This window comes from Anoplophora glabripennis, unplaced genomic scaffold, assembly GCF_000390285.2.
Source record: "Anoplophora glabripennis isolate ALB-LARVAE unplaced genomic scaffold, Agla_2.0 scaffold1049, whole genome shotgun sequence".
NCBI lineage: Eukaryota > Metazoa > Arthropoda > Insecta > Coleoptera > Cerambycidae > Anoplophora > Anoplophora glabripennis.
This window is the reverse complement of record NW_019417124.1, coordinates 46,922-69,772: the sequence shown is the minus strand read 5'-3', so window position 1 is coordinate 69,772 and position 22,851 is coordinate 46,922. Positions and strand designations below refer to the sequence as shown.

Genomic DNA, 22,851 nt, shown 5'->3' with positions numbered 1-22,851 from the left:
ATTTATCATACCCCGTGAAAATTCCGATTTCCAGCTGTCGGACTGAAAAAACGCGGCTTGAAATTTGTCGGACAACAATACTTTTTGACTGAATTAATTATTTACAATTAATTTTACTAAAAATTACCTATGTGGTAATTGATTTTCAATACCCTGTTATTTTGGCATCTTTTGACCGGTAGACACGTCAATGTCGGAAGAATTTCTGTCGGACAAATTTAAATCCGCATTTGCAACAAAATTTCCAGTTACTTCAGCTAAAAATAAAAGATGTGGTCTTGACTTTTCAAGACCCCGGGAAATTGTCATGTTTTTGGACTTTTCCGAGTGGAAAAGCGGAGGAATCGGGAAAAGTCGCAGAAGAAAAATGTGATAGACTCGTCAAAAGGATGCTCCTCTGGAGTTATAAAGTATGTGGTAATCAACTTTCCAGGGGGGGGGGCTGTACTGTGGATTAATTAACCATTGCACAATGCCCAATCCGGTGTTCAAAGTTATCAATTACATTTTGAATAACATTTGGTGTTATGTTTCGACCTACTTTTCTAATACGATTTTTCAATCATTCGATAGTGGCTGGTCTGTTCAAATACACTTTGCTTCTTAGACAACCCCACAAAAAAAAAATCTAGTGGGGTAAGTCAGGGGAACGTGGTCAAGCGGCCCTCTTCTGCCTGTCCATCGATTTGGGAAAACTTCATAAAGGTAATTTCTTACATCGAGGCGAAAATGTGGAGGGGCGCCCTCTTGTTGGAACCAGTCGTCATCAGCAAGCATATCGTGCTCATTAGGAAAAATTAATTCCAGGGCTGGAATCAGCTGAAAACGCAAAAAATCCAAATAAATGTCGCCTGTCAAATTGCTCTAAAATAAATAAAAGGTCCCAGTATGCGATTTCCTACTATTCCAGCACAAACATAATTTAACAGCGAATGAATTGGAACTAAAACGATTCACGTTATACCTAAGTTACTCTGGTGAATTTTATGTGTTTATCTATGTTTTTTTTTTTTGAGAAAAAAGCTTTAAAGTAAGTAGGAAAAGATTAATAAAAAGTAGGCACGTTTTTTAAAGTACAGAAGAGACTATGACTGTAAAAGATGATTTTTTACTTTTTTTTGACAACTATGACAAAAAATAGGCAGGTATAACCTTATATCGCTGAAAAAAAATATGAATTTTGTTCCATTAAGACACGTGTAGAGAGTGAGTAAATTTAAATGGGATTACAGGATATTTAGAAAAAAATTGACGTTACGTTCTCGAGCTCGATCTTCAAGGGATGGAATACCAAACAAACTATCCGCACCAAAACCAAGTGCCCTGGTAGCACAATCGTGTGCAATTCTAATACAAGTTGTTTCAAGTTTACTTGAAATATCCAAATTGTGTCAGATCGTTTTGTGTGTATTGCTGAAATTTATATCGTTTCTTATGCAAGATACTTTTACAATACTTGCACCAGACTTAACCAAAAGTACTGGAGTCCAAAGGGGTGAATTAGTATAAGTCAAGTACAATATGTCTTACTTAATTCTAATGTAAGTCTGCAACATAGTCACTGGCTTTAATTTTACCCCTTTGTGCTCAAGTGCCCTGAGTCAAATCCATTGAAAGCATTGATCAAGACAATTGCACAATGAATCTTGCAGTAAACCTGATGCTGATTTCAGCAGTAGGTACACACAGCAGTCTTGTATAAGTGTCTTGTGCAGGATTTTGCTACCAATTTAAATGTACACCAAAATAATATCTGAGACACATCGATTTTCGCTTCAAGGGGGACGCGTGATGTAAGTTTTAGTGTAAAATACCCTTAAACTTTAAATGGCACCCTATGTTGTGTGACACCAATTGTGGTTTGGATATGAAATAAAATCATCACTTAAAGAATAAGACAATATATCAATGAATGAAAGAATTTTATTTTATTAAATGTTCAAATTGGTTTACCTCCGCTTCCATACAATAATAAAATCTTTGCTCCACTTCCGAATGAACATTCCATTCTAAGGGCGTTAGATCTGGCGATCTGAGAGGCTACTCAATTGAACCTCTGCGTTCTATCCAGTGATTTGGAAAGTTCTGATTAAGAAAATCACGAAGAGCTACGGCATAATGTGATGGAGCACCATCTTGCTGAAACCATGCATCCTCTTCTTGCAACGCGTTGTCATTTTCCAGTACTTCCACAATCATCGGGTAGATATTCGTTTCCAGTAGATTCACGTACATGTTTCCATCCAGATTTCCCGGTTATCTATTTTTTTTATTGAGAAATTTTTAAAGAATGTCATCATATAACGTCCGAAATGCTTCGAAATGTTCGTTCGGAAGTAGAGCAAAGATTTTATTATTGCATGTATGGAAGCGGGGAGAAACCAATTCGAACATTTAATAAAATAACATTCTTTCATTCATTGATATTGTTTGTATTATTCTTTAAGTGATGATTTTATTGTCATATCCAAACCAAAATTTAAAAAGTATGTTGTCGTGAACAGAATTAAAAAAGCTTTAAAATGAGATGTCACTCAACATAGACTGCAATTTAAAGGTTAAGAGTATTTTATGCCCTTCAAAAAATAACTTTCCATCCTTTTAGATCATTAGCAATTACAGTTCCCATTAAAAAAACTCGTTTTTTCAAATCAATCCTGTGTCGAACATAAAGACCAGTTTTATTTTAATTCTGACCTGTCTGACAATGAAGATACACAAACATACAACGCTCGGTAGTTTGCAAACAAATCAAATATCAATCAAATAGGTACCTACCTAACTGTTGGTTGTTGATTTCGTATTGAAAATCAAGAAATCCTATCGAATTCGACTCACTCTTGAGTCACCCCCCGTGTATACTGTTAGATCATGGATTAACTTTACATATTGTACTTTACGACTATGAAATTGCAAAGTTTTGATTGTACTTACCCCAAAGGTCGTCGGAACATTTCGCTTCAAACGAGTCACCTCCATTGCCATGGATTTGGATAAAAATCGCGACATCCACGACGACATCAACGAAACAATGGACGACCTGAGCGCCTCTACCGGGTACGCGATCAACAGCCTACTTAGCAGTTTCGCCCAGGAGGAAAACGACGCCGAAGAACAAGAAAAATACGGTGAGTTGTCGATTTTTTCGCTTCTTTTGACTTTTATCGGCGTCGTTACTATGCGAACCTTTCGCTTTATGTCTTTGAACGACTGAGGGTGTGATAAACTTTCGAAATTGGTAAAATTAAATTACGTACAAATTGAATTACGGCCCTCCTTCTGCCCAGTATCTATTAAATTAAAGGATACTATAATTTTAATTCAATTTTAAGCGTTCCTCTGTGGGTGAGGTTACGTAGGGTGAGATTCCGTTAAAATACAAACCTTAAACAAAGCAATTAGAGGTTTAGTATAAACAGGGTGTATAGGAAAAAAATTCTAAGATAGTTTTTTCCTGTTTCGCATAAACGGCGAAGTTAACCTAAAGAATTCATAAAAGTCAAAAAAACTGTTTTTCGCTAATAAAAAAAACTCAATTACAATCGAAAAAGTTAAATTAGAAAGTTGTGGCTATTAAAAAAACCTATCGATTCGTTTTTTTTTTGAAATATAACGATTGCTATATTACTTTTCAAGATATATTCGCATATCATTAAGGAACACCCTGTGTATGTCCTTAAGTATATCACCTTGCATGTTGATTTTAGACTACGCTGACCCCTTGCAAAACTATAATTCGAATGAAGACGAAACCACATCCACTTTATCGTCTGGTTCTAAAAGGAAACAGCGGAGATACAGGTAGGTAATTTTTTATCTGTTAATTACAATACCTACATATTTCGTTTCGAATTCATGCTACCGTCATCTTGACCGCAATAAAAGGATATTGTCATTTAGTCATGGGCGTAGCTAGAATTTTTGCTTGGGGTGGGCCCAGGGCTGGCAAGCACTATGCAGCCTCCAAAAAAAGGCTTCCGCAGTCAGCGACTTACCGAATAAAATTTCAAAAACCCGAACGCGTTTTGATTTCATTCTAAAAAAGGTCACGCAGTCATCGACTTACCGATATGCCGATATGATAGACGATAATATTAGATCTTTTTTCTGGGGCGGGCCGTACATACCCCTGCTCCTCCCTAGCTACGCCCATGATTATAATCAATATAGGGCCACATGTAAAAAGTATTAATTCCATAAAATCTAACTCATATGAATTTAAAGGTTTTATAGCCATTATACCATCTTTATGCTTCGCTTATTCCTTCATAGGATTTTTTAGTGTTTAGCGATTTGTCTGATTAAAATTATACATTTACTAAATTTGATTAAAAAGTCAATGCTTGTCACTACATTGTGGTGATTCTAAGAAAAAAAAAATATCTTATTCTAAAATGGACCATTTTTGACTTATTTTTGCTTCCTACTCCAATTTACCATTAATGAATTTTTTACAAACATTTTTATGCAAAAAACGCATTTTTTTAGATTTTTGGTTATAAAACCTAAACTAACGTAGCAATCTGAATATACAGGGTGTTTCTAAATAAGTGTATAATATTTTAGGGGGTGGTTGCCGAAGTTATTTTGTGAAAAAAAAGTTGATATAAACGTAGGTCGAAATATACTTCGTTTCTGAGATACAGAGTGTTTAAATTTTAATTTTGTATTTATTTTTATTAATTATTTGGGAGTTTTAAAGATATTGACTAGAAATTTGATGGTTGTATTTTATTTAGAAATATTGACAGCAACCTACTAGATAATGTATCAAGAGAAATTAAAAATACACAACTAGCAGTAAAATGTGTTTTATTTTTTTCCTCAAAAACGGTACATCCTACGAAAAAAATTGAAGGGACCAATTTCATTCAGAATTGATGGCGGATCTCAAAAAAAAAAAAACCCGAAACGAGAAAAAGTCAGTGGCGTCCCATTTTTTTTATTAAAAAAGTTTGTGGCGTTCCCGCACGAACGCCACTGGTGCAAGTGGAAATATTCGGATCTCGCCAAAAATGCACATTTATCCCTCCAAAGCGTTTTTCAAGTTTCGAGTCAATATCTTCAAAACTGAAATAATTCATAAAAATAAATAAAAAATTAAAATTTAAACACTCTGTATCTCGGAAACGAAGCATAGTTCGACCTACGTTTATATAAACTTTTTTTCACTTCAATTAATCTAAGTGGTGGTATATACAAAATGTAATAAAATTTCCTTAACATATGGACACCTAAATATACATTTTCTAAGAAAACTTTCAAATTCACGTTTGATGTCAAGATTTCAAGTAAATATTAAAAAAATGCAGGTTCCACATCATTGTGATTCCGTGTATTGGTATTATTTATTATGTATCACACCACTTATAATAATATTAAACTAACAACATTCAAAATTGTATGCCTATACAGGGTGATCCATTAACGATCCGGAGCAGCTACATAGGAAACTAGGCGTGCTACGATTATGGTGTAAAAAAATCTATTAAAAATTGATTTTCAAGTTTGTAACTTTACAGCTAGAGGGCGCAACAGCTATAGTGTTACAGAGAATTATCGTTTTTTCGAAATTTCGCTTATATAACCTAAGTTGAAAATGCACTTTTTCGGTTCACTGTTAAACCCTTCACAAGTTTTGTTTGAACTTTTTTTTTTGTTATTACCATAGCAACGCCAGTATGAAGGACGCCATCATGAAATTTTTAAATTGTCATAACTTCTGAATGCCTTAATCGATTTCAAGAAACGACGGCTCATTTTAAAGAACTATTAATAAGATTTATATTTATGATATGGGAATAACTATTATTTTCCTGCGCAACGGTAGACGACGCCAATCAGAAAAGTTTTGTAATTGTCTCCGTTTACTAAAAAAAAATTAATGCAACGATATAGGGTTTCGTGGATTGATAGACCATTTATTAAGGAAAACAAATACACAAACCGGAGGTCGATATCTTCTTTCGCTTTCAAGTTATTACTAAAATAGTGAAGTTGTGCTAGAACATCCTCCTTTATTTCGTTCTCTAAATAACATTGACAGTCCAAGCCATAATTAAATTGCAAAACTATACCAAGCTTGTCATTAGAAAAGTACTTGCTATATTTTGAAATTTTTTTGTTAGCTACAATTTTTATTTTTTTTTTTTTACTAATTCCAAATATCCGAGTAGGTACTTATTATCCGCAAATTGAATTTCTTAGTCTTCATTGCCTCATTTCAACCTTTCGAAGTGCGAATGTGACATTTTTCACCTTGCACGTTGTTATATATGGTGTATTATCGATCATTAATACAGAACATACCGGCAAATTTGGCATAGGTTTAATTTTTAACGATTTTTGCAATTTTGACAGTCCATGTCATCGGGATAGTCATTCCCAAACCATTTTCCGTTGAACTTCCATAGCAGTCTGCAATATTTTTTTATTTCAAAGTTATGTTTTCAGAACGACTTTCTCGAACTACCAACTGGAGGAACTCGAGCGCGCCTTCCACAAGACCCACTACCCCGACGTCTTCTTCAGGGAGGAGCTGGCCCTGAGGATCGACCTCACGGAGGCCAGGGTCCAGGTTTGGTTCCAGAATCGTAGGGCCAAATGGCGGAAACAGGAGAAAACTGTGAACAAGGGCATGGGGGTCCAGGCGACTGGCATCAGCGCCCCCTTGAATTTACCAGGTGAGTTTCGACGCCATCAGAACGGCCTTCAAATGCACAGGTGTTTGATTTAAGTCTATGGTATCGTACTCGTGTTGATTTAGATCAGTAGATGTGAAAAAAGACAAGTTAAAAAAATTACAGGTGACGAACGAAACTTCGGCGCTTAGACAAAAATGACTTCTGAATATATATCTTTTTCACTCTCAGGATGTTCGGCGCCACTCCAGAGTCCCATGCTGAACTTCTCGTCGACAGACCAAGGCGGCACTTCGAACTTATTTCTGGGGTTGGACTGGCCAATCACGTTTACCGGTCACTCGACTTCGCTCAACATGGACGTCCAAACTGTGAGCGTCGAGCAGGATTGCCCAGTGGAAAATCAACTGGGCGATAGAATCAATGAAACCATCTTGATTGCAGGTAGGTAACCATTGAATTCAAATAAATAGATTCATTAGTACCATACGCCCTACATATTGCAGCAAATTCTCTTTATTTGGCACAGTTCACAAACTTTGACAGATTCGAGACTTCACAATAACAAAATGTACCTAACCTAAAAAAATTCCCCTTTTTTTCCAACCATTTAAAACTTTAGGGTAGTGATGCGGATTTTGTAATTATTTGCATTTTTCAGGTGAGATTTCTGATTAGCCAAATTTATTTTCATTTTTGGTGAAATTATTTATTTCATATTTTATCATAGGTGGCATAATACCCATAAATAAAGAATAAAACAAAAGTTAACAACTTCGATGTGTAGTTCTATTGTACTGTAGGTTAATAATCAAAATCAGATCCCAACAAATATTTGAATCCGAATAACATTATTTGACGCCGAAATAACACTTTAAAGAAGAATAACAAAAAAGATCTATAAACTTCCCGTAAAAATGTTGGTATTACTTTTTTTTTCATTTTTTTTCTTTGTAGATAGAATAACAAATTCTATGCAGACCAGCCTTATGGACGACAACATCTTGCTGAGCGAAGACCTAACAGAGAGGATAGACACCAACATGACACTGATCTCACCCGGACCAAACGATATATCTATAGACCCTGATCTCCTCACCCTAAAACCATCGAGAGGTCATATAGAAAACGAAGAACGGTAGAGATACTTTAAAATAACAAAATTAAAATACTCGTTATTCAATCTGAGATGACGCAGTGGACGATAAATATTAATGTTACTTCGTTCGCCACTTTATATACAGTGTTTCTAAAAGTCTACGAAATATGTGCAATAGAAAAGCCTTACTATAACATAGACTGTGTATTATTTTCCCACAACTTTTCCAGGCAAACGATTCTCTCGGAAACACAATCTCGATAAATAAAAATGGGTAAGTTTTATTAAAAAACATTTATTTTCAATTGGATATAAATTGTAATTGTTAAACAACAATTATTCCTTAAAGTTAAATCAATTATATACAAGTATGGTACATGTGATCATTATTATAACGAAAAGTCATGCAAGAATTAAAAAGGAACGATAACAATTAGGAAAATTAATTTTTTAACAATGATAAATGGCTTTTTGGTTGTAACAATTTTTTAAACCGCAAACGCAAGCAAACAGCGGAAAAATGCACTAAAATATGGATTATTTGGTGTTCTCTCAATTTTGTAACGCTCTGTGTGAGGTTTGTAGTGTCATTTGGATATTTGACAACAATAAAGCTTTGTTTGATGGTAAAACATAAACGCTTACGATTTTCATGAGTAGTTTTATTGTACAGTAGGTCAAGAATTTGTCATTAAAAAAACAAGATCCTAATTTTTAAGTAATTTCTATAGAAGTATGTTTCTTCAATTTCACTAATATCTATCGGTAATTTCATAATAATAAATCGGAATAATTTGATGGTGATATTTTAAAAAAACAGCTTGCAGTGTTCACGAGTAGTTCTATTGTACAGTAGATCAAGGACTTAATTCGGATCACAACAAATATCTGAGTCTGAATTAAATTTATGTCGAAAGTGGAACACCAACGAAAATGTATTTAAAAAAACATCAAGATCTAAATATTTAAGTAAATTCTATAGAAAATTGTGGGTCTTTAATTTTGTAACACTCTGTATGTGTATTAGTTACGTTTACAGGTAGCTTTATAATAAAAAATATGATATAAAAAAGTATAGTCGCGACATAAAAATATTTGCAGTCTACACGAGTAGTTCTAATGTACAGTAGGTCAAGAATTTGAATCATGAAAAAATAACTGAATCTGTACCAACAGCTTGATCAGATATTTGTGGCGTTATTTAAATTCTTTACTGATGCTGGATATATAACAAAGCAAGAAAAATTAAACAAATGATCTAGATTTCAATTTTATAGAAAATGGTTGTTTTCTAATTTTGTAGCACTCTGTAACATTTAAAACTAATTTTACCCAAAAAAAATCAGCATCATTTGGTTTGCAGTTTTCATGAGTAGTTCTAATGTACAGTAGGTCAAGAATTTAAATAACACTATACTAAATATCTGAATCAAATTATTTGGGGCTGAAAATATCACACCAAAGAAAAATAACAGAAAAAAACAGATTTTTAATTGAAATCTATAGAGAATAAAAAAACGTTAAAAGTCTAGATTTTTAAGTAATATCTGCAGAAAATGGCGGTTCCTCAACTTTTAACACTGTATGAACCTCAGTAATGTCTACAAGTAATTTTACAACAAAAATCAGCTTCGTTTAGTGATGATATTTTTTAAAGATTTCTTGCAATCCTCGCGCGTAGTTCTAATGTACAGTAGGTCAAGAATTTAAATCAAGAAAAAATATCTGAATCTGTAGCAATAGTTTGATCAGATATTTGTGGCGTTATTTAAATTCTTTACTAATGCTGAAAATATAACAAATCAAGAAAAATTAAACAAGATCTAGATTTCAATTTTATAAAAAAACGGTGGTTTTCTAATTTTGTAGCACTCTGTAATGTTCAAAAACAATTTTACCCAAAAAAATCAGCATCATTTGGTTTGCAGTTTTCATGAGTAGTTCTAATGTACAGTAGGTCAAGAATTTAAATAACACTACACCAAATGTCTGAATCAAATTATTTGAGGTTGAAAATATCCCACCAAAGAAAAAACACAGAAAAAAACAGATTTTTAATTGAAATCTATAGAGAATAAAAAAACGTTAAAAGTCTAGATTTTTAAGTAATATCTGCAGAAAATGGCGGTTCCTCAACTTTTAACACTGTATGAACCTCAGTAATGTCTACAAGTAATTTTACAACAAAAATCAGCTTCGTTTAGTGATGATATTTTTTAAAGATTTCTTGCAATCCTCGCGCGTAGTTCTAATGTACAGTAGGTCAAGAATTTAAATCAAGAAAAAATATCTGAATCTGTAGCAATAGTTTGATCAGATATTTGTGGCGTTATTTAAATTCTTTACTGATGCTGGATATATAACAAAGCAAGAAAAATTAAACAAATGATCTAGATTTCAATTTTATAGAAAACGGTTGTTTTCTAATTTTGTAGCACTCTGTAACGTTCAAAACTAATTTTACCCAAAAAAATCAGCATCATTTGGTTTGCAGTTTTCATGAGTAGTTCTAATGTACAGTAGGCTAAGAATTTAAATAACACTACATCAAATCTCTGAATCTGAATCAAATTATTTGAGGTAAAATATATAACACCAAAAAAATGCAACAAAAAAAAGTCTTCAATTTGCAAGTAATTACTACAGAATAAAACAATATGATCTAAAACTTCAGGCCACTTTTGTAGAAAATATTGGTTTTCCAATTTTTAATAATGTCTGAATTTCAGTAATGTCTAAAGTAATTTTTCAACAAAATTATTTGGTAGTGATACTTAAAGATTGCTTGCAGTCCTCGCGAATAGTTCTAATGTACAGTAGATCAAAATTTAAATAACACTACACCAAATGTCTGGATCTTAATTAAATTGAGGTTGAAAATATCACACCAAAGAAAAATAACAAAAAAAAACAAAATTTTTATTTTAAGTCACTTCTGTTATTAAAACAAATAACTAAGGTCTACTAGATTTTTAAATCACTACTGTAGAAAATGGTCATCCAATTTCTAACTCTCCATGAGCTTCAGTAGCTTTTTTTCAAAAAAATCAACATTGTTTGGTAGTGATACTTAAAGATTGCTTGCCGCCTTCGCGAGTAGTTCTAATGTATAATAGGTCAAGAATTTACACCAAATATGTCTGAATCAAATCATTTGAGGTTGAAATTATCACACCTAAGAAAAATAACAGGAAAAACACGAGATTTTGAAGTCTATAGATAATAAAAAAAGAACATTAAGGTCAGATTTTTAAGTCATTTATGCAGAAAATGGCGGTTCTTCAACTTTCAAAACTGTAGGAACTTCAGTAACGACTAGTAATTTTACAAAAAATCAGCTTCGTTTAGTGGCGGTACTTAAAGATCGCTTGCCGTCTTCGCGAGTAGTTCTAATGTACAGTAGGTCAAGAATTTAATTTGTGTCCCAGTAGCATATCTAGAACTACTCATGACAAATAAATGAAAAAATCACATTGGAACAATAAAACTAAGCTTATTTAGAATTGTTAAGCATATTTACCACTTAAAGAATTGTTACAACTCTGCACGAGCGTTAAAAAAAAAAAAATAAAAAAATTGCCGTAACTTTTTTGCCATCGGTGGCTTACTATTGAGGTACAAGACACAACATAGCTGCCTTCACAAGAGATATATACATAGTGCGTCCCAAACCAGTGACGAAATATTTCCAGAAAAATAACTCCTTACTTTTTTGACACGAGTGATCTTNGTTCTAACGTACAGTAGGTCAAAAATTAAATAACACTACACCAAATGTCTGAATCTTAATCAAATTGAGGCTGAAAATATCACACCAAAGAAATATAACAAAAAAACAAAATTTTTATTTTAAGTCACTTCTGTAAAAATTATTTAAAAAAACTAAGGTCTAGATTTAAATCACTACTGTAGAAAATGGTCTTCCAATTTCTAACTCTCCATGAGCTTCAGTAGTCTTTTTTCAAAAAAAATCAACATTGTTTGGTGGTGATACTTAAAGATTGCTTGCCGCCTTCGCGAGTAGTTCTAATGTATAGTAGGTCAAGAATTTAAATAACACTACACCAAATGTCTGAATCAAATTATTTGAGGTTGAAAATATCCCACCAAAGAAAAAACAGAAGATTTTGAAGTCTATATAATAAAAAAAAAGAACGAGAAAAGAAGTCTAGATTATAAGTCATTTATGCAGAAAATAGTGGTTCTTCAACATTCAGCACTGTAGAAACTTTAGCGACTAGTAATTTTACAAAAAATCAGCTTCGTTTAGTGGCGATACTTAAAGATTGCTTGCCGTCTTCGCGAGTAGTTCTAATGTACAGTAGGTCAAGAATTTAAATTGTGTCCCAGTAAAAGATCTAGAACTACTCATGACAAATACATGAAAAACACACATTGGAACAATAAAACTAAGCTTATTTAGATTTGTTAAGCATATTTACCACTTAAAGAATTGTTACAACTCTGCACAAGCATTAAAAAAAAATTTAAAAATTGCCGTAACTTTTTTGCCATCGGTGGCTTAATATTGGTTTGAGGTACAAGACACAACATAGCTGCCTTCACAAGAGATATATACATAGTGCGTCCCAAACCAGTGACGAAATATTTCCAGAAAAATAACTCCTTACTTTTTTGACACGAGTGATCTTGATTTCTTTAAAATTAACTTAACCGCGCAAATTTATTCAAAAAATCAAACTCGATCCTGAACGACAAATCGGTTAGTAGAACAGAAAGATCGTAGAAAATAGAAAAACTCTATTTATTATAATGTACACGATATCATAAATAATAAATAATTAATCACAAAAAAAAAGTTGATCAAAAAATAAACAGGTCAAACTCATTTTGCATCACCGTTAAAATTTCCTATACAAAAGTCGTCGTTGGGGCTGCAGTTTACTAAAAATAAAGAGAACGTCACGTTAAAAACTCCCAGGGGTATCGAACACAAAATTAATTTCCTCAAAACGACCTTAAAATGGTGTTAAGTTCCTTCAGACGTCTCTCGTTCTGTACTCCAGCCAGAACGACCGAACGAGCAATCAGTCGTTGACTCGTTCCGAGTTAGTATCGAACGGCATTAAGCTACATAACTATACTCTTCACTAGAATGAGGAGTTCTTTCTATGTACTGTTTGTCGATCAACGATTCGATGCATTTCTTTATTAACTGTACACTAGGCGCGAACGACACCTTCGACTGGGCGTACACCTGCGAACAGAAAAAGGATCACAATATAAGGGAACGTTTTAATGGATCACACGTTCATTTAATGTAAAAAAAATGGAATACCAAATTGATAAAGTTCCGTAAACAGTTGTTTTCCTGCAGTAAACAGAAAATTTCGCTTATAAATGATGACTTTTTGACATTTGACAGTTACCCTGATTTAACTTACTAGCAATCGTGAATGAATAGCAAAAATGTCAAATTGCCGCATTCGAACAAGCGGCATCGTAAATTACAAATTGCTTTACACCAAAAAGTACTTTGAATTTTTGCAATAATTCATATTTAGACAAACTGTGTAATAAAATCTATAAAAATGTATTGCTGGTTGGCTATTTGCTATAGAGCTCTCTTTTCAAAACATAAAATACTATGAAAAAACAAACATAACCTCAAACATTTTAAAATCGCACCATCACAATTGGAGTTTGACGCATTTGAACAAGTGAAATTGCAAATTACAAATTTCGTTACACCAAAAAGTTATTCGAGTTTCAAACTCCATTTTATAGAAAATCTGCTTTAAAAGGGGGAAAGTCTGTTATTTGCCCATTAATTCATATTTAGACAAACTGTGTAATAAAATCTATAAAAATGTCTTGCTGGTTGGCTATTTGCTATAGAGCCCTCTTAAACACTTTTCAAGACATAAAATACTATGAAAAAACAAACATAACTTCAAACGTTTTAAAATCGCACCACCACATTTGGAATTTAAATAAAATTATTCCCCAAACCAAGAGAAGAGACAAATGCAACACGACTCACCTCCTGTATTAGCAGGTTGTGCTTGAGTACCTTCCGCGACTTCATTATCCTCACTATGGCGGCCTGCAGGTACATCTTCCTGTCCTCCTCCACCGAGTTCATCGTCTGCTCCACCTCGTGGGGTGTCTCCTTCTGCACGGCCGCCGTGATCCTGAACTTGGTGCGCTTGTTCGAGTAGTCCGTGTTCAGCCTCAGCGTCGTCTCCGGCGTCAGTTCCTAGAGAGGAACATAATTCACTCGTAATTTTACGTAAATTCACGTTTTTCGCTTATAACTTTTTTCTGTTCATTTCCACGAGAAAACAGTAGAGTACTTTTTTTTCGTCTTCAAAAGACCTACGAAACTAGCCCTCGAGCCTCAAAAAATGTTGATTAGATCAGAAGTTATAAACAGAAGAAGTTTATTTACGACTTTTGAATTAAACATTTATAAATTGCGTTATTGTTGCCAGAACGTTTTGGCGTCGCATCCTCTCATTCCTGATCACTGACTAATAACTCACGTGAAATCTGGAATCGGTAAGTCGAATAGTTTACAAGTTATGGCCTTATAAACAAATTAACTAATTATTAGTCTGGACGATCCCGAGGATCTTCCACAATCGCACAGAATTTTTGTCATGGTAGATTTCATCAGTCTTTTTTAAATTTCAAATTTGCAACTTGGAAAGTTTCATTTTTTAGCCTTAGTTGCAAAATGAAATATACGACGCACTCGCGTGATATATTTTTTTGTCCAAAATTAAAAAATATATCTATTTCTCTGAAAGGAAAGTTTACATTTTTTAGAGTGGATTGAAAAAAAAAACAAATATAAAATTTATTCATTTTTCTGCTTATGATTTTTTAAAATTTCTGAAATCATCCCTTAGCTCAGTAAATGAAAAAACATTTATACAAAAATTCATTTCAGATTGAAACTTGGTTTAATCGTCAGTTTAGGCAAAAAGAAATAATATTTCCCAAAAAGTATCGGTTAAAAACAACAAGATCATTGTTTAAACAATGATTATAATGTAAAAATTACCAAAAATTTGGTTTTTTAGCTGTATTAAAAACGCTCTCACCAACAGAAGTTTTTGTTTTTGTTTATACTTGTAGGTTTTCAAAAAACGCTTCATTTGAGACCTGCTAAATTAAAATGCATTAACAATTTGTTTAAATAATTGCAAAAAACCAGCAAAATTTGAATTTGCTCTAAATAGAAGAAAAGAGCATAAATCGTCTCTAACTGCAGTAAAAGTTGTATTTTGTTACGCTTAAGAAACCCTGAAAATTTGGTAAAAAAATATTTATTTGTTCACAAATTTTTGCATTTGTTTATTAGAAATAGTATTTTTTCAATTGCAAAAATGCGGTTGTTAGCGTTTTAATAAAGGGCCTTATGAGGGCTCATTTGTTTCGTCTGGACTTATATTTTCAAGATATGCAATCGAAAATTGTAATTTCATAGGCTAACCTCCTCAAAACGGTGTATAAACAAATAGTGTAATTTGTTTATAAGGTTTTTCGTTAATAACTTTGCGAAGAATGAATATTTTTTAAAGCCGCTTTGATATTCCTGGTCATATATCCTGGTCATTTTTCGCGAATTTAAAAAAAAATTGTTCTAGGACCATTTTTAGCCGAGATAGCGTTTTTCTTTTAAATTCATTACTTGTTAATTTATAAACATTAAGATTTGAAATTTCGGGAATAAATCAATGGACCCTTAAACTTCATAATAACGGTTAAAAATATCGAAAAAGATGCATTTCATAGTAATTTTTAACCCTTTAAAAAACGTCCTCGAATACATGGTGAGGGAAATAAGACAGAAACGTTCCGAGACTTCAAATCTTAACTGCCCGAAAATTTTGCGATATCTCCGGTAATTGTGGACCAATTTTAAGGTTTTTTTTTAATCAGGGGCAGCGCATGAAAATAACAACTGCACGGTCCATTTTGCAATAATTATTAATTTGTTATAAACTATTAATTTTGTGAAACAAAATTTTTTTAACATTTTTTCGAGAAATAATTTTCCACAATGGTACCAATAAACAATTTTCTTAAACAATATTTTTATGTAAAAAAATTCAGGAAATGATATATTTTTTATGTATAAAGTTTATTTTAATGAGAATCGAGTGTTTTAATTTACTTACCTGTTTTATATTACATCCAAAAACTCGATTCTCATTAAGATAAACTTTATACATAAAAAATGTTATTTCCTGAATTTTTTTACATAAAAATATTGTTTTTTAAGAAAATAGTTTATTGGTACCATTGTGAAAAATTATTTCTCAAAAAAATGCAAAAAAAAATTTTTTTACAATAGTTTATAACAAATTAATAATTAATTATTGCAAAATGGACAGTGTAGTCCATTATTATTTTCATGCCCTACCCCAGATTTAAAAAAAAAACGTTAAAATTGGTCCACAATTACCGGATATCGCAAAATTTTCGGGCAGGTAAGATTTGAAGTCTCGGAACTTTTCTGTCTTATTTCCCCCACCATGTATTCAAGGACGTTTTTTAAAGGGTTAAAAATTACTATAAAATGCATCTTTTTCAAAATCTTTAACCGTTATTATGAAGTTTAAGGGTCCATTGATTTATTCCCGAAATTTCAAGTCTTAATGTTTATAAATAAACAAGTAATGAATTTAAAAGAAAAACGCTATCTCGGCTAAAAGTGCTCCTAGCACAATGTTTTTTTTTAAATTCGTGAAAAATTATCAGGATTAAGAATATCAAAGCGGCTTTAAAAAATATTCAATTTTCGCAAAGTTATTAACGAAAAACCTTGTAAATAAATTACATTATTTGTTTATGTGCTGTTTTGACGAGGTTAGCCTATGAAATTAAAATTTCCAATTGCATATCTTGAAAATATAAGTCAAGACGAAACAAATGAGCCCTCATAAGGGCCTTTATTAAAACGCTAACAACCGCGTTTTTGCAATTGAAAAAATGCTATTTCTAATAAACAAATGCAAAAACTCGTAAACAAATAAATATTTTATCACCAAATTTTCAGGGTTTCTTAAATGTAACAAAATACAACTTTTACTGCAGTTAGGGACGATTTATGCTCTTTTCTTCTATTTATAGCAAATTCAAATTTCGCTGGTTTTGTGCAATTATTTAAACAAATTGTTAATGGATTTTAATTTAGCAGGTCTCAAATGAAGCGTTTTTTGAAAACCTACAAGTATAAACAAAAGCAAAAACTTCTGTTGGTGAGCGCTTTTTTATTCCGGTTAAAAACTCAATTTTTTGGTAATTTTTACATTATAATCATTGTTTAAACAATGGTCTTGTTGTTTTAAACCGATACTTTTTGGGAAATATTATTTCTTTTTGCCTAAACTGACGATTAAACCAAGTTTCAAACTGAAATGAATTACTTTTTGATTTACATGTATAACAAATTTCATTTACTGCGCTACCTTAACTTCTAGCCACCCTAACTCTGTTAATTTTAATACTACAAGAAAAAGTCAATGGACCATTTTTATGTGGAATTTTATGCTTTACAACTTTTATAAAAAACTTTTTTTTCTGGCTCTTACCCCTTTTGAGTAATCTTGAAAAACCCCTTTATTTTATATTTTTTCACCCCTGACCGGGGGTTGAAATAAAAAATTACTGTCAATTGTCGTTATTATATACCTCAAATCAAAAATTCAGGCAAGTTGACCAAATTGCTATTTAAAGACCCATTTAATTGGACCACTTTGTACACAATGACCTTCACAGCAATGACTTCGTGTTTACCGCAACGCTAGTCGCAAAAATCAAGAGAACATTGAATTTATAAATTTTTTTTTTAGTTAATAACAATCGCTTGTATTGAATAGCGAATAGTTTTATTTCTGGTACTTTCCGTGATATGTATGTTAACTGGTTGGTCCCTTTTAAGTGACTTTTAAGTGTTTCTAATGATATTTTTAGTATATTCAAGAGGACTACCGCAGTTTAGACGAATCCTGAAATATGTAGAAGTGTTAAAAACGTATTTTCTGTGCGCGCACGGAAAATATTTATCCGAGGACAGACGCTTCCAAAATCCCTAAAATAAACAAATAAAAAACAAATAAACAACCTCACTGTCGGCGAGCAGCAGCTTGGAGTCGATGAGGCTGACGGCGTGCCGCTGGAACTGCTCCGGATTCAGCTGGAGCGTCTCCCTGATCTCCTTGCTGGTCAGCGCGTTGCTGTTCTCGAACAGCAGCAGGATGGCCATCTGGAAGGTCTGCACCGTCATGACGTACGGCTTCTTCAGGTAACCCAGCTTCAGCTCAGCCTGGCACAGGTGGTGGAGCCACGTCAGCTTGCGCCCGTTGAACCGGTTGTGGTAGAACTTCTCGAACTGCGAAACGACCGTATCACCACACGCCCTGCGTCGCATAAGAAAAAAAATACCCACCATCTGGACGCTCTTCTCCAGCTGCTGGGGCAGGGCGAACGGCGTGACCACCGCCTGGCCCAGGGGCCACGCGCCCGCCTGCAGGACGTATATGCTGAAGTTGATGCCGAGGTCGACGTTGTCCTGCTTGAGGAAGGTGTTGAACTTGTTGTTCAGGCCCGAGCTGACCGACATGTCGGTGAACATCCTGTGCAGTTTGCTCGTGAACTCGTAGCCGCACGCCTTGTCGTGCGAGAAATAAAAAGTGTTGAGAAAATTTCCAGAGACAATACACATACTACAACCTCGCCGCGTAATAATAATCAACGTTACCTTCCGCCGCACAAATCAAACAAGTCAGATATATCGGACACTTTGGGACGTTAAAAAAATTTACGGATCGTCGCTCACCTGTTTCAGTCTGTTGATCATCGCCTCTTCGGCGTCCATGCTCTGCGTCTGCTGGTGGATGAGGCGTTTCGCCAGCATGCGCGAGTAGAACTTCTGGAAAACGTCCTTGTCGTCGATGTACTTGAAGACCGTGATGCTCTCCGCCAGCTTCTCGTCCACCTGAAAACGGCGGGAACGACTACAAAGGGTTCATTCATAAAATACGGGGCAGAAATTTCATGAAGGACGGGACACGGTTGAATTGGACCTAAATTAATACGGAGCCACCGGATTCGTTGGAACGCATCAAAAAGTCAAACCTTAATGGCTGAAGGTCGACAGTCGGGTGCTAAAGGTCAAATATCGGGAGCCAAAGGTCAATGGTTGAGGACCAAAGGTCAATGATCGAGGATCAAAGGTCAATGATCGAGGATCAAAGGTCAATGATTGATGACCAAAGGTCAATGATTGAGGACCAAAGGTCAATGATCGAGGACCAAAGGTCAATGATCGAGGACCAAAGGTCAATGATCGAGGACCAAAGGTCAATGATTGAGGACCAAAGGTCAATGGTCAGGGGTCAAAGGCCAACGGTGGAAGGGGAAAAGCCATTTTTGAAAGTTTACTGTTAGCGGACCAATTACTTTAAGTACGTTTTTATATTTTACTGGTTACTTTTTGTATTTTTAAATCCTGCAAACTTTTTCATAATGCTTTCTGGGTGCCTAAAGATTCCGGGAAAAAAAAATAGCCTTTGTTCTCCCAGCCCTAATGAATAAATAAGTAAATAGAATTTGTCCTTAATAATAATAATTAAAAAAAAGTCAAGTCAAATAGAAACGGCTCGACCCGTCCTACCTCGGATTCGCTGATCCCCTTGCTGGACTTCTTCAGCAGCGTGTCGCAGTACTTGGCGAGCAGCTCGGGGCTCCGGCACGGCGACCTGCCCTGGTTGGGCCTGTGGTTGATGACAGAGCTGCACGCCTTGTCCAGCGCCCCCATGAAGTTCTGGTCAGACTTGAACACCTCCTGGATGAGCTGCTTGTACTTCTTGTAGACCGTCAGCAGGTTCTCCACGAAGTTGATGTGGATGTTCTCGCCCTGAAGGTTGCCGATGGCCTGAAATGTAAAAAGACGTCACAGCGCCGGTTTCTTTACGGTTTTTTAAGAATACGCTGTTGTTGAAGTTTTTAAATTGAATCGGTGGTGTTTTCCCAGAGAAACAGCACGTCTAAAAAGTCATTCGATAACTGTCAAAATAAAGACAGCGCCATCTGTCAAAATTGTACTGCAACTGTCAAATTCAACTACAACAGCAACTTTTAAGCCTAAAAAGTGCATCACAACTGTCAAATTCAACTACAACCGCTCCATCTGTCCAAAACATTGATATCACAACTGTAACAGTGCCATCTGTGAATAGAAATTTCTACCACAACTGTCAAATTCAACCGCAACAGCGCCATCTATCCCCAAAAAATTGTATCACAAGTAGTTCGTGATTTTTTTTGTTTAAAAACAAGTAATTTAAAAAATTGTATAATCTAAACGTTGATACAGTGGCCAATGTACATTCTAATGTTGAAAGACTTAATTCGCGTGTAAAAATGAATCGTAAAGGGTTTCAAAACACACATAAACGCTGGAGTTTAATCGTGGAAAAATCAATGTGGACTTACCGTGAGGCCCTGCGTCTTGATGTGGTCGAGCACGGTATCGACGAGCACGACCATGGCATTCTGGACGCTCTTCAGCAGGTCGTACATGTTGGAGAGGTCCTTTTTCCTCTCGCCCTGCACCATGTTCATGCAATCGCTGTAGAGGAACTGCAGGTGTTCCGCCACCATGTGCGTCTCGCACCTGTGAGACACCTGCGGGGGTTTAAATGGGATGAATCCGTTTCACCGCGGGGTTATTTCGACGCTTACCTTCGGTAACGAGCTGGAGTGTAGAAATCTGCGTGCCCTGAACAGTTCCTCCTCGATTTTCGCCTTCACCCGCTCCATGTACAAACTGACGTCTTTCTCCTGCAAGAGCCGAGCCGCGTCCCGCTTGAAATTTTCCCCGCTGGCGTTGAGGAAGGGTTCCTCGAACAGCTCCTGGTAGAGCTGCAGCTGGCCCTTTTTCCTATAACCCTGGACCTACGACGGAAAGCTCTTACACTTAAACTTAAAAAAGCAAAATTTATTCCGTACCTCGACGAAACTGAGGATGGTGCCCCGTACAGCCTCGATGGGGACGCTGAGCGGCTGCTGCGCCCTATCCTGGTCGATAGCCTCTAGGAGCAGCTTGACCAGCCTCTGGCCGAGCGGGGCGATCATTCCCGACTGCCAAACCTCCAGCGCCAGCTCACCGATCTCCATCTGCTCTCCTGCGTCACGACAAACCATCAGATTTTCTAAATAAAATTTATCCCGTAACCATGATAACACCCGATTGAATTATATGCAAAGAATTATTCGTTGATGTCGACTTAAAAAAAAAAACTAATCGTGAGGCTCTATTTTTCATAAGAGAAAAAGATATGGCAAAAATTCAGTTCGTTTTTAATATATAAAAAAAAATTTAAAAACAGTATCTGTTTCTTGTAAATGAAAAAAATTACATCTATTATGACAAATGCAGATTAACGAGAAACAAAAGACCATCAATTGGGAAACATAGTAGCCTCTGACCTTTTGACAGTTCATTTTGTGGACCTAATTACAAAAGAAATAGGTTATGAAGTCATAGACATAAGACAGTCTATTTTTTTTATGAAAATATAAACAATACAAATCTAAATTATAAATAAGAAGCATTTAGAAACGTGTGAGTACAAACTGGTTTTGACAAAATAATTAATAAGCCTGCTAAATATTTACGAAATAAACAACCATAAAATATCACAATCGAGGTTAGATAGTGGCATGGTGTCTATTATAACAAATGCAAATTAACAGGAAACAAAAGACAATCGATTAGGAAACACTGTAGGCCGTGACCTTTCGACAGTTCATTTCGTGGACCTAATTATAGAAAAATGAGGTTATGAAGTCACAGCTGGTAACTTTTGATACTCGCAAAAACATAAATTCATAAATCAGCCGCTCGTACTTACCGGTGGACGCATCCGAGCTCCCGTAGATAATTTCTGCGTCGGACAATTTCTGTATCCTGATGTGCTGCTGGTTCAGGTACAGGTAAAGGCTGTGCAGGTATTGGCTGCCGACGGAGTACTGAGACCAATACAGGAAGTAATTCTTCACCAAGTTGTGCTCACCGTCCTCCTGGACCTTGTTAAGCAGTTTGGCCACGTGATCGATGAGATACTGCTTGGTTTCGGCGTAAAGGCGGTCCGCCATGGGTTCCGGGTGGGCGACGCATAGCGAATAGACGTCTCTGACAAATGTTTAGTATTAAATTTTAATATCGGCAAAAAAATAAAGAAAACGTTTACTGAACATTTTGTTTAGGAATTCCACAGACAACAAAGCTGATTAAGTGTACAGATAAGAGTTATTTAAATCGGATGTTTACAAATAGTGTGGTAAATGTGGAATCGACGGTGATTTATCAAAAATGTAGCAAAGAATGACAGTTAACATAACCTAGAACTTACGAAAATCTGTCGTTCCAGACGGTCCTGGCGACTTGATCCAAAGTTATTACTCCCTTTATCGTCTCCCTTATGGCGCCCCAAGTGGCGTTAAAATCCACCCGCCTAGGCTTTAAGGACATTTTCCGTATTCACACCACCTTCCCACAGTGCCAAAATTTGACAAACCTCCAAGAAATGACAGGGCAAAATGCGGTTCTAAAAATAAAACCGCGATTCAAAAACGCGCAAATAGGGTTTGATTTGGGCGAATTAGTGGATTTTTCGTAGTTATTTATAAATAGTTACCTTGATTTTATGCTGCTAACTGGCGACCTTGACTCAATTTCTTGAATTGTTGTGATTTTTTTAATTTAAAATATCACGATGCTGTCCGCACCCATTTGCCTGGTTTTGGGTCGTTATTTTCTGGGTTCTTGTAGCCCACTGAGACGAGGAATTTTTCGTGAGAAATGATGAATGTGGTAAATGTGTAATGCGAAATAACCTAGGACAGACGTCGAATTTTTTACAATTCTGTGAAATTTTTTTAGTTGGCGGCTTCATATAATTCTCACTGGATCGAATTCTGATTTGCCATAACGTTGATAATAAAGTAAGTCTGGGGAACAGAAATTTTCATTTATTTGTTACTGAAATTACAAAAATAGCTATGAACATCGACAACCAGTGTAACATATCTCCTTAAATTGCTTTTGTGTGTAAAAAATTGGGAAGATTT

General features: G+C 34.9%; 2 protein-coding genes across 3 annotated transcripts in view; one reads left to right on the top strand and one right to left on the bottom strand.

The window, feature by feature from the left end:
* LOC108913548 (retinal homeobox protein Rx-A-like) overlaps positions 1-7,924 on the top strand; it is an 11,085-nt gene extending 3,161 nt beyond the window's left edge. The window contains exons 2-6 of the mRNA XM_023455949.1: positions 2,942-3,128; positions 3,708-3,801; positions 6,454-6,683; positions 6,873-7,085; positions 7,599-7,924. Coding sequence (XP_023311717.1) covers positions 2,984-3,128; positions 3,708-3,801; positions 6,454-6,683; positions 6,873-7,085; positions 7,599-7,783 — 867 coding nt within the window. The 5' untranslated portion in view covers positions 2,942-2,983 and the 3' untranslated portion in view covers positions 7,784-7,924. The remainder of the gene's footprint in view (positions 1-2,941; positions 3,129-3,707; positions 3,802-6,453; positions 6,684-6,872; positions 7,086-7,598) is intronic.
* A 4,564-nt stretch (positions 7,925-12,488) lies between these two features.
* On the bottom strand, positions 12,489-22,623 carry LOC108913555 (cullin-2). 2 transcript variants are annotated; one of them, XM_018719119.1, is made up of 12 exons: positions 22,419-22,623; positions 22,134-22,328; positions 21,633-21,913; positions 20,728-20,903; positions 20,461-20,673; positions 20,212-20,403; positions 19,391-19,651; positions 18,554-18,712; positions 18,164-18,385; positions 17,840-18,106; positions 13,745-13,960; positions 12,489-12,958 (listed from the first exon to the last, which is right to left on the bottom strand). In XM_018719119.1, exons 2-12 carry the CDS (start codon positions 22,250-22,252, stop codon positions 12,827-12,829), a joined length of 2,238 nt encoding a protein of 745 aa, XP_018574635.1. In that variant the 5' UTR covers positions 22,253-22,328; positions 22,419-22,623; the 3' UTR covers positions 12,489-12,826. The 2 variants fall into 2 exon arrangements, with proteins under 2 accessions (XP_018574635.1, XP_018574636.1); XM_018719120.1 differs by having other exon boundaries at positions 18,554-18,700.
* Positions 22,624-22,851: the final 228 nt, after the last annotated feature.

Bases quoted from the DNA above. Each gene is read 5' to 3' on its own strand.
- LOC108913555 (XM_018719119.1), bottom strand. From the start codon at position 22,252: ATGTCCTTAAAGCCTAGGCGGGTGGATTTTAACGCCACTTGGGGCGCC. The intron at 21,914-22,133 runs GTAAGTTCTAGG...AACATTTGTCAG, and splicing joins GTCTGGAACGACAGATTTTC to AGACGTCTATTCGCTATGCG. The intron at 20,904-21,632 runs GTAAGTACGAGC...GTCGTGACGCAG, and splicing joins GAGCTCGGATGCGTCCACCG to GAGAGCAGATGGAGATCGGT.